Source organism: Nematolebias whitei, chromosome 16 (genome assembly GCF_014905685.2).
Source record: "Nematolebias whitei isolate Nwh7 chromosome 16, NemWhi1, whole genome shotgun sequence".
Taxonomy (NCBI): domain Eukaryota; kingdom Metazoa; phylum Chordata; class Actinopteri; order Cyprinodontiformes; family Rivulidae; genus Nematolebias; species Nematolebias whitei.
In genome coordinates this window covers 7,819,473-7,831,482 of record NC_056513.1, presented here as the reverse complement: position 1 = coordinate 7,831,482, position 12,010 = coordinate 7,819,473, and the positions used below count along the sequence as shown (strand labels likewise).

General features: G+C 44.6%; 1 protein-coding gene across 1 annotated transcript in view; it reads left to right on the top strand.

Annotated features, from left to right (window-relative positions):
* Positions 1-12,010, top strand: part of LOC119422727 (sodium/potassium/calcium exchanger 3-like) — a 34,857-nt gene that overhangs the window by 3,689 nt on the left and 19,158 nt on the right. The window contains exon 3 of the mRNA XM_037690121.1: positions 11,446-11,522. Within this exon, the coding sequence (XP_037546049.1) occupies positions 11,446-11,522 (77 nt within the window). The remainder of the gene's footprint in view (positions 1-11,445; positions 11,523-12,010) is intronic.

The window sequence follows — 12,010 nt, the reverse complement described above, 5'->3', positions numbered from 1 at the left end:
ATGATGCTGGGAAGGAAGGTAGAGTGTTGGCTGACATGATGCTGGGAAGGAAGGTAGAGTGTTGGCTGACATGATGCTGAGAAGGAAGGTAGAGTGCTGGCTGACATGATGCTGGGAAGGAAGGTAGATGTTTTATGTATCCAAGAGACCAAGTGGAAGGGCAGCACTAAAGCAGGGTTTAAACTGTTTTACCATGATGTGGATAGAAGAGAAAACCTATGCATGCACAGAGAGAACATGCAAACTCTACCCAGACAGATCCCCAGCCAGGATTTGATCCTACAACTTTCTCGATGACAGGCAACATCTCTACCCACTGAGGCACTGTGCTGTCCTCATTGTATCCTATAGGCACTTAAATAAATCTTACTCATTCAAAAACCATAAATGGTACAAGATCCAACATCGTAGCAATTACTCTAACAATTAGAAATTTGTATGTATGTATTTGTAATAAAACAGCAAAAACGGACAAAGGAGGAACAAACAGGATCTAATATTTTGCACTTCATGCGCACTAATAATAAAATGTTTAACCTTCACTCAGAGCTCCTCTATGGAATCAGGTCTACTAGAGAATGTAACATGAGTTTTTTGACCGTAGGTCAGTGGAAGTAAAAGATATTAGTTTTTGTTTCTCACGAGTTTTTGGTTCGGTAATTTGTTGACGGTCCCTAAGCGAAGTGAACCACCATGACTCAGAGGAGGGACAGACTGAGTGCAGCTGACCGAACTCAGACTGCAGATTGAATGAGAGGAAGACACCACTGAATCCGTGGAGCAACTACTTTTACAGCTGTAGCACACACTGGATACCTTTCAAAACAAAACTGCATGAACTTCAAAATAAGGGTGTAGTGTCTGTTCCATTGTTGCTGCTGTCTGCGAGGTAACGCAAGATAAAAAACATAAAAAGTCCCCAATGTCCCCTCCCGGGCTTCCATACTCCTCAGTTAGCTGAGTGTGAGGGGAAAATAACTTTGGATGCAGGAAATGGCCTTCCGTAATACACGCTGATGCTCATATTATATGACACAACTGCTTGCCGTACTGTACCTCTCATTTCCCTCTGAGCAGGAAACCCGCACAGCTGATCTGAACCAAACAAGTCTTTAAAGTTCTGAATCCACGGCTCGTGACTCGTTTGAGCTGAAGGGTTTAAAAAGTTTCTTCTGCTGATGTCAACAAAGTGTGGTTAAAGAAAACGAGCGCCTGGCGTCAGCCGGACTGACGGATTCACCGTGAATTAAGAGTTTAAAGTCAGAGAAACAGGAAGGATTGATCATGAGTTTCAAAATAAAGCTCATAGATACTCTTCAAAATAAGAGTCTGGCTCTGTCGTTACTGAAGGAAGTTCTGATGAATGCCGAACGACACCGGTACCATTCCTGCAGACGTCTTTGTTTTTACCGTGACGTTTCTGGGATGGAGCAGTTCTGTTCTCCAGGTCATTTTGCAACATGGCCGCCATCAGCGTCCTTCCTCTTCCTGTCAAGGTCGCTGCTGCCATCTATAAACGGAGCTGGGGGTCAAAGGTCGACCCGCTCTCCTCTCCTGCTGATTAAACAGTCTTTCCGCCTCTCGCTGCTAAATTTAAATCGGCGCGACCCGGTGGTTCTGATGCCCGTTCGTCTCTGGAGGACAGCGAGGTCGTTCCTGAAGAACCTCGTTCTCCTGAACGCCTCGTCCCGTTTCTCCTCTGGAGGTCATGAAATGTGTGCTGGGAGCTAATATTTCATCTTTTATTTGGGTTTGGAGAGAGAAGCAGAAACGAGGTTGGTGCCGTCTCATATCTTCTAAAGGAGGTTGGACTCTTTATTTAAAGTCCTACAATGTGGGACGTCCTCTGTCCTTCAGGACTTTTTGTCCCGTCAGTTTGAGACGGTGAGGAACTGCAGAGACGGGCCTCCAGCAGGAGATCTGTAAACACCGGGAGGTGAAACCAGCAGAGGAGGTGGTTTTCCTGGAGGAACCTTTAAACGTCAGGAGCATAATGCACCACAGATGCATTGTGGGAAATAGAAGTGTCCGATGTCTGAGCAGGATGAAGATGAACAAAACAAATCGACAACTTTTTCATGTTCTTCACCAACAAAAACAACAACCTGCTGTGAACTCTCGTCAGGAAACGGATCTCTAAAGTCTTTCGGGTCTCGGTTTCTGCAGAACCCACATGTTTTTCCAGAAGACCGATGTTCTGGTTCCGCTGTAAACTCTGGACCTGCGCTCGTTTTGATCTGGTGTTTTGAAAAAAGACGTCATTGTTCGTACGGGTTGAGAGCTCGTTCAGCTAAAATCGTCTAAACCCGGTTCAGTCGAGCGAACTGGCTTTAACCAACACCAAAATGGCTAAAATTCAGCCACATTTACAGATTATCAGCTAAATGTGTTGTGGTGGTAGCTGAGGGTCATCCCCAACACGTACTCTGAGTGTCAGGGAATCAGAAGATGTCTGACGGGTGTTCAGCGTGACGGGCGATGTGCATTTCTTCATCTTCACGCTCCTTTTCTAAACTGGTTTTTAACTCCATTATGAGCCGATCTGAACTTTTTATCAACCAGAGATTCAAACTGAAAGAATCAAAACTGGTTTCAGGACCGCCTTGACTCTCCTGGTCCAAACCCAACAAACCTGATTACCAGAACCGTCCAGCCTCTGCAGCCGTCGCTGCAAAGTCCCATGGAAAGATTTGATGCCCCTCCTGACTCACACCTGCGGCCTCAGGATTATGGGACCGCAGTACTGATCACTGAACCATCACGTTCAGATTACCAGAACTATGTAATCCAATTTATAGTACCGGAGTCAAATATTCTACATTAAAGCTCGATGTAAACAAGAATCCCGTTGTTGGAGTCCGATTCATTGAGTCAGTTTATCCCAGTTCAGTCAGATCCTGGAGAGCTCACAGCTGCATGTCACCCACCACAGTGAAAACCAGCAGTTCACACAGAGAGCTCACAGGACCAGTTAGTGCTCAGAGCAGCTGCTGGGATGACTCTCAGTGGCTCTGTGGTCAGGAGAACAGGCCGAAGCCTTTCTGACACGTTCACCCTCAGCTCTGGGCTTTAAGGACACACCCCGGGACCGAACATGTGCACCAACACAACACCGAGATGAAAAGGCATAGGTAATGGCTATAGAGAGCTGTTGAAGGGTCAAAGGTCATTTCCCAACCATCTGGAGTCCATCGTTCTACAGAAAGAGATTAATCACAAGAGGAGAACATTTTAGACAGCTGGTCCAGGTGGCGTTTTTGTAGACCAGGTGGGATTTATATGGTCCATATGTGGTTTCTATGGTCCATGTGTGGTTTCTAGGGTCCAGATGTGGTTTCTAGGGTCCAGGTGAACTTTCTATAGGAGGAAAGAGAAAAAACATGTTAAGATAGAAATAATTACAAATACAAACAGGCAGCGTAAGTAAAGACAGCAGCAAAATGAGGAAATGGTGTCAATTTATCCTCCAGCAGTCTAAGCCTATAGCAGCATAAGTAAGGGGTATCTCAGGAAACCCAAGTCGACCCAGTCCCTAACTATAGGATTTATCAAAAAGGAAACACTTAAGCCCAGTCTTAAAACTGGACAATGTGTCAGCCTCACGGACTGAAACTGGAAGTTGGTTCCACGAGAGAGGAGCCTGAGAACTGAAAGATCTTCCTCCCATTCTGCTTTTGGAAACTCTAGGAACCACCATTAAACCTGCAGTCTGAGAGCGAAGTGCTCCATTAGGAAAATATGGAACCCAGAGGTCTGGCACAACTAACGATGTGCAAATGTTTTTATTTATTAATGTTTATTAAACCTGGCAGACCCCACTGAGATCTCAGATCTTTTTAAAAGGTTTGAAGGTGGCCCAACGTGCAGGTTTTTGGACTGTGAGAGGAAACCAGAGTACCTGGAGAAAACCCACACAGAAGGACCCCAGACCCAACCTGGGGCTTGAACCCAGGACCATCCTACAGGCAGCAGTGCTAGCCACAGATCCATCAGGCTTTTATTAAATTTATGTTCACATGCACAAACTGTAGACAGAACCATTTTTCAGCTTCAGATTTTGTCAGTGTTCAGTTGTACAAAAGTCATATTAAATACACGAAGGGCTGCTTTTAATATTGTTAACTGTTTGGAGAGAGAGGAAAGTCCTGCAGCACCTTCAGGGACAGATGCAGGACTCAGATTAGTCCAGCTGAGTTAAACGAACGTGTTTTTGACAAAGTGCCGACTCTGTAAACCCGTGAGTGAACAGCCTCGCTCACGGCTCCAACCTTTCAACTGTTTTTTTTTATTCCGAGCTGGACCGGCTTCCTGCAGAGAAAGCCTCCATGACTCACCTGAAACATTCGCCTCAAATGAAGGTGCGAGAGTCGAAACTCGTTTCAGGACTGAGACGTTCACTCGCAGCAGCGAGAATCTCCTCGCTGGTGAGTCATCTCGAGCACAGGAAAGCTCCTGGATGTTTTTAAATCCCTCCATCGACTGAGACGAACGCTGCTCACGAGGAGGTGAGCCCCGGCCTCAGCTTCAAAAAGACAGAACCCGACCGGCTCCAGACGGGGCTGCCGGGCCGGCGTTGCCACGGTGACACCCGCAGCTTAACGGTGAGTCACCACTGCAAAGGCCAGGGTCAGACCCAAACTTAGTCACACAAGTTCTGTTGCTCCTTGTTGTGATGCTGGATGTGGTTACCGTGGAAACTGCCTCCAAGGCAGAACCCAGAAGCTCTCCAAAGCCTTCAGGAGAGGAGGATTCTGCTGGTGCTCAAACAAGGTGATCCCGTTTTATCGCAGGAAGACTCTGATCTGCTCCGCAAGCTGCTGGAGACCGTTGACACCGTCCAACAGGAGGTCCTAATGAATTTCACAACTGTAGCTCGGGAGTACTTTGACTCTGAGATCATCTATGGAAGTCTTACAGGAAGTTTAAACCTCCTCGCAGTGTGAAAGAAGCTTCAAGGGTCCATCAGCTTCTAAATGTTTAGATTTAGGTCCAACTCTACTTTAAGGACTTTCAATTCTAAACACCTTCACAGTCTAGAAATGTTCCTCCTGCGTTCTCCGTGCCTCGATCTGAACGTCCGTTTACCAACATGGAGGTTCTGAGGAGAGCCAAACCCAACCATAGAACCCTCGGTGAGGACGGGTCGTCTCTGCTGGCCGGTCCACGTGCGAAGCAGCTGAGGGAACATGGTCAAGAGGTGGACAGACGTGGAGAAGGAGGACGAGACGATCTGTGGCTTCAACCAGACCTGGTACAGGGACACGAGAGGAACAAAGTGTGGGGAGGTTCTGTCCGAAGCCCGGCTAACCCAGAGGCATGAAGCCAGAACTCTGAGACGTCCCAGAGGTCGTCCGGAGTCTCGTGTGGACTCGTGGACAGCAGGTTCACGTCTTCCTGCTGAAGCTCCACTGCAGGTGTTTTTAACCGTTCAGTTTCAGAAAACATTAGAACTTTAGTTAATAAAAGTTTAATTCAGTTCAGTTTATTTAAAAAGCACCAAGTCACAACAGAAGTCGTCTCAGGACACTGAACAGAAACATTCATAAATAAAATAATTTAACATTATTTATGTGAGGAGCAGACTGCTTTGAGTTTAACTCCATCGCAGAACTCTCATCTTCAGCAAGCATGAAGGCGACAGTGGAAAGGAAAAACTCCCTCATGAGGAAGAAACCTTTAGCAGAACCAGGCTCAGGACAAGCGGACCATCTGCTTTGACCGGCTGGGTCTGAGAGGAACAGATACACAATTGCAGGTCAAGAATCACATGTTAAGATAGAAATGGTATCAAATGAAAACTATTAAATTTTAACAATTCATTTAAGAAAATGAGGTCAATTTGTCCTCTAGTAGTCTAAGTCTAAAGCAGCATAACAAGCCAATCCTAACTATAGGATTTATCAAAAAGGAAAGTCTTAAAACTGGACAATGTGTCAGCCTCATGGACAGAAACTGGAAGTTGGTTCCACAAGAGAGGAGCCTGATAACTAGAAGATTTTTATCCCATTCTGATCCTGGAAACTCTAGGAACCACAAGTAAACCTGCAGTCTGAGAGTGAAGTGTTCTGTTAGGAAAATATGGACCAATAAGATCTGTAATATAAGATGGAGCTAGGTTGTTGAGAGCTTTGTAGGTTAGAAGTACGATTTTGAATTCAGTTCTGGAGTTGACAGGGAGCCAATGGAGAGAAGCTAAAACTGGAGAGATGATCTCTCCCAGTAACTCCAGTTAAGACTCTGGCAGCAGCATTTTGGATCAACTGAAGACTTTTTAAAGAAGTATTTGGACACCAAGATAATAAACCATTGCAATAGTCCAGTCTAGACGTGACAAATGCATGAACCGGTTTTTCTGCATCATCTTTAGATAAGATGTTTCTAATTTTAGTGATATTACGCAGCTGGAAGAAGGAGGTTCTAGTAACGTTTTTAATGTGTGGGACAAAAGACGTCTTGATCAAAAATAACACCAAGATTTTTAACATTAGAGCTGGAGGACAGATTAATGTAATCTAAGGAGGGAGAAAGACTGAAAAATTAATTCTATGCTCAAGTCCAAAAACTAAAATCTCAGTCTTGTCTCTGTTCAAAAGCAGAACATTTAGGGTCATTCAGGTTTTTATGTCTTTAAGACATGCTTGTAGTCTAAATAACTGATTGGATTCATTGGGTTTCATTGACAAATATAACTGTGTATCATCAGCATAACAATGAAAATTAAATCATCACCAAAGCTTTTCACTAATTTTACCCAAAACAGCAGCTGTTAGTTTGGCCCTCTGCAGCCTGGACCGCCTCCTGCAGGAACAACAACAACAACAACAACAACAACAACGATGATGTCATGTGACTGCAGTGTAAAGGTTTAATGCATGACTGTTGATATTTTCCTCAACTGTTAACTTATTAATCTGCCTAATTTCTCCAAATTAGAGACTAATTAATGTCTCTCCTCTGAATTTCAAGAATACACAGAATGTATTTTCTGTCCATCCATCTTTTTTAATCAATAAAAAATATATATATATATTGAAATGATTTTAGAGAACAGTTCATCGTCTCAGTGATCTTTTATTGTTGAGTCCTAAATGATGAAGATATGAGTTTAACTCTGGTTTGTTTTAAAGACATTTAAAGCAGCTGTCATGATGATGCTGCTGCTCGTGGTTCGTTTGAAACGTTCGGGATCATTTTTGTTTTCAAAGCAGAAAACATTTTAAATAAAACAAGAACTTTTTATTGCGCTCGATGCGTCTTTTAGCCGAGCGAGCGTCAAATAATTCATGGAAAGTTGCAACTAAAGTTTAGAAAAACAGGAATTCTCCCCACATTTTCATAATTAATGATCAGTGCACGTGACTGTTAGTGCACGTGTGTTCTGTCAAAGCAGCTAAACTGAACGGATATTAACGTGCACAACGTTACAGTTTGTGTTCAGTTCTCCAGCGAGCGGGGGAAGTCTTTGTTTTTATCCAAACGCAGCTCCGTCTGTGGAACATGCACGTCCACGTGCGCACGTCTGAGCATGTGTTGGCGTGAGCGTGGACGGCGTGTGGAGGATCCAACCAAAAGCCACACATGACTCAATACGGCGCTGCAGCTCAGACATGCGATGTGTCACCCCACATCATCATCGTCATCCTCCACTGAGCATGTGCAGAACAGGCCCCCAGCTGTCCACGTGCGCTCCGAGGGTGCACGTGGCAGATGCTGCTTTAATCATTTATTGGTGCGTTTCTCTGAAACCCACGTTGATCCAACCCTTCCTGTTTGCTGTTGCCGTGGCGATGGGAGCTGAAGGCTTAGCTGTTTCTGAGGCGTCAGAGTCAACCGTACGGTTAACAGGAAACTCCCAGGGTGCTTTGCTCTGAGCCGTTTGATGATGAGCTCAAAGTTCAGCAGCCACTTCAGGGAATTAAAGATGTAAAGGCAAACCTTTGCTCATCCAGTCTACATGTGCTCTGTGGACTTGGTGAAGGCGTTGGACCGTGTTCCTCGAGGTACCCCATGTTCCCCGCCTCAGTGGCCTGATGGTTTCCCAGAATCTCCTCGGATCAGATCGATTGTCTCTGTCCAACACGTCCGAGCTTTTGCCTCAGCAACGGCCGAGGCTGCAGCCCGTTTGGTCCTCTGGTACTCCTCAGCTGCCTCCAGCGTCCCACCATCCTTCTTCAGCTTGACAGCCTCCCTGACCCGGGGTGTCCACCATTGAGTTTGAGGATGGCCACCGCGAGAAGCACCGACAACCTTTCAGCCAAAGTTCAAGGCGGCTACCTCAACAATTGAGGTGCAGAACATGGCCCACTCAGACTCAGTGTCCCCCGCCTCAGCTGGGATGAGGTTGAAGATCCTTCTGCTGGGTTCTTCTGCCAGAAGTAACCCAGCAGACCCTCACTACACGTTTGGGTCCTTCAGAACCTGGTCACGGCTCGCTGGTTGTTTGGACGAACGCACCCAGACTTCAGTGAGACCACAACTAAAGATTCTCTTTTCTTTCTGTGGTTCTGTTTCTGATGATCTGAGATGCCACCTTCAGGGTCCGAGTCTGATGAAGTCTAATCTGTCAAACAGACTCCTCAATCACTCCGCCTCTTCTACGACAGTTTCTCCTGTTTCCTGCTTCCTCTTCCACCCAGAGTCTCTGCTGGAGGACTCGTGGTTTGCTCTCAGAGGTCAGAGGTCACACATCAAGTCTCTCAGTGACTTCCATTGTTGTGAGCTCAGGAGTTTCTCTTTAAAACTGAAAGTTTCGGCTGTTTGTACCTCGTCATGTCTGCCCTGCAGAACCAGCATCCTGCAGACATCCTGTCTTATTAAGAGCGCTGTCGGGGAGTGACAGACAGGTGTGTGGTTACCATGGTGACCCTAATGACCCTCTGGGAGCAGCTTTAACCTTTCTACTAATCTTGGTCCTCGTCTTCTACAATTGACACATCAAAATGTCGGCCATTTTGGCAGTTTATATTAGCAAAATATCTGATGAACCACCTGAGGGATTCTGACACAACTGTCAGATCGTGATCATTGGATGTTCCTCATGAACGTCTTTGGTCTTTTCAAGTTTTAGGATACAAGATGGCCGCCACAGCTGATCGACTTTAGTAAACACCAAACTGTCAGGTTTTTTTTACAGATATGGAGCTAAAGTTTGGTGAGTTAGTAACGTCGGGTACCGTTCCACATCCTGCACACATTATCTCTGTTTTATCCAGCCGTCCTGTTTTTATCAGATTCACAGATTAAAGAGCCCTTCAGGCTTTTAGTGACGCGTTCGAGTTTCCCTGAAACTGATGGATATTTACACACAAGTCGTTTTACTTCATCTGTTCGACGCTTCACACAACTGGAGGAACGTTGGTCTTTTTTTAGACTCAGGTCGGTCTTTTTTCTGGGCAGCTGATGCACGCGTCAGTGAATTTATTCTCTCTGGATTAAAAATAAACTGTCTCCAGCTGTGGCACATTTTCACATCAATTAAAGGTTTGAGTTTGATGCTGATGCACAAAGTGTTCTCACAGATATAAGCCCCCCACCAGAGGAAACTGAGATAAAAGTATGAAGAGAAGCAGGAAGATGGAGAGGATCAGATCTTATCTGGACTTTCAGATGATGATTTTTATTTTCTTTCAAGTTAAAATGAACAAAATCTTTTTGACATTTACCAACTTCACACGTTTGTCAAACAAATCCTAACTACTTTATTTTACGCTTTGAGATGAAAATTAATGCTCGTCACTCAGAAGACGGTTTCTTTTCCTGTTCACTCAGAAAAATATTTACCTCTGAGCAAAACCAGCTCTGAAATATGAGATAATAAATACATAAAATCAGCTTTTAATAGACTGGTTGGATGATGGCTGGATGATAGATGGATGATGGTTGGATGATTGTTGGATGATGGTTAAATGATGGATGTATGATGTTGGATGATAGATGTATGATGGTTGGATGATGGATGGATGATGGTTGAATGCTGGTTGGATGATGGTTGGATGATGTATTAATGATGTATGGATGATGGTTGGATGATGGATGGATGATGGTTGAATGCTGGATGGATGATGGTTGGATGATGGTTGGATGATGATTGGATGATGAAGGGATGATGGATGTTGGTTGGAGGATGGATGATGGATGGATGGATGTTGGTTGGATGATGGTTGAATGATGGATGTATGATGGTTGGATGATGGATAGATGATGGTTGGATGATGAATGTATAATGCTGAATGATGGTTGGATTATGGTTGAATGATGGATAAATGATAGTTGAATGATGGATGATGGATGGATTATGGTTGGATGATTACTGGATGATGGATGTTGGTTCAAGGATAGATTATGGTTGGATGGTGGATGGATGTTGGTTGGATGATGGTTGAATGATGGATGTATGATGGTTGGATGATGTTGAATAATGGATGGATGATGGTTGGGTGATGGATGTATGATATATGTATAATGGATGTATGGTAGTTGGATGAGTCGGTTGATAGTTGAATGATGGATGTATGATGGTTGGATGATGTTGAATAATGGATGGATGATGGTTGGGTGATGGATGTATGATATATGTATAATGGATGTATGATAGTTGGATGACAGTCGGTTGATAGTTGAATAATGGATGGATGATGGTTGGGTGATGGATGTATGATATATGTATAATGGATGTATGGTAGTTGGATGAGTCGGTTGATAGTTGAATGATGGATGGATGATGGTTGGGTGATGGATGTATAATGTTGAATGATGGATGTATGATAGTTGGATGACAGTCGGTTGATAGTTGAATGATGGATGGATGATGGTTCGATGATAGATGTATGAAAGCTGGATGACTTCCTCCAACGACTCGGCGGTGGAGAGGGTGGACTACAGAAACCATCTGAGCACCATCAAAGTGGATGACCCACTATGTGAAGGTGCTATTTATAAGACCGAGTCTGTTTGTGGCTCCGCCGTTGATTAAGTGTTTCGGATGAAAGACAAAACGTTTCAACAAGAAGAATCCGTCCAGAGGACTTGACTTTTCTTTGTTGGATTTTTCTACCTGGATTATTGATCATGAATCAGAATAATATAAAAACCAATTGGTAAAAGTTCTCTATCTAAGGATTTATCAAAAAGGAAAGACTTTAACCTAACCCTGGACCCTGATGGTTTAAATAAAAACGTGAACGAGAAGAGAAACATCTGATCTGTTTCATGTTTGGCTTTTATTACCAGGTTGCTTGATGTTTTGTGGTTCCTGTGTTCCGTTGTTCTTGTCTTCAGTTTCCTCATGTCTCAGTTCAGCTCCCGCTCCTCCGTCCTGACTCGCCCCTCTCACCTGCTCCCCGTGTCATTCAGCCCTGTTGTTCTTCATCCGCTCATCATCCTCAGCCTTTACACCTGATCTGTGTCAGAGTGTTTCACTCGCCTGACCCGGTTTGTTTCTTGCAGCTCTGCACGAGTTTCCCTCCGACTTTTTCACGAATGAAGAGAGGACAGAAGGAGCCGTGGCGCTGCACGTTCTGTGTGTAAGTTTGCTTCTCCTGACGGTTCACAAATCAACAAGAGATGTTTTATTTTCAGCTACACCCCAAAGTTTTGACTCGTGTCTTGATGTTTCACTCTCCAGCCCAGCAGGCGGCGATAAAGTGCTCGTTAGTCAGGTGTCTACTCAAAATGCACAACGAGTGAAACTGTCTGAGCATGGATCATAACGTATCTCCTGAACCCAGAACCTGTTCACAGTGGAACATAGTGAACATGTCAGTCTAACAAACGTTACCTGTAGATATCAGCAATACATCTCTTTAAAGATGTTTCTGTTTCCTCTGAGAAACATCCAGTCTTCTTCTAACAACCATCTGTAAACCTCCAGGACCCGAGGAGACCAGTTGTTGGAGGTTTTGAAGGACCCGAGGAGACCAGTTGATGGAGGTTTTGGAGGACCCAAGGAGACCAGTTGATGGAGGTTTTGTAGGACCTGAGACCAGTTGTTGGAGGTTTTGGAGGACCTGAG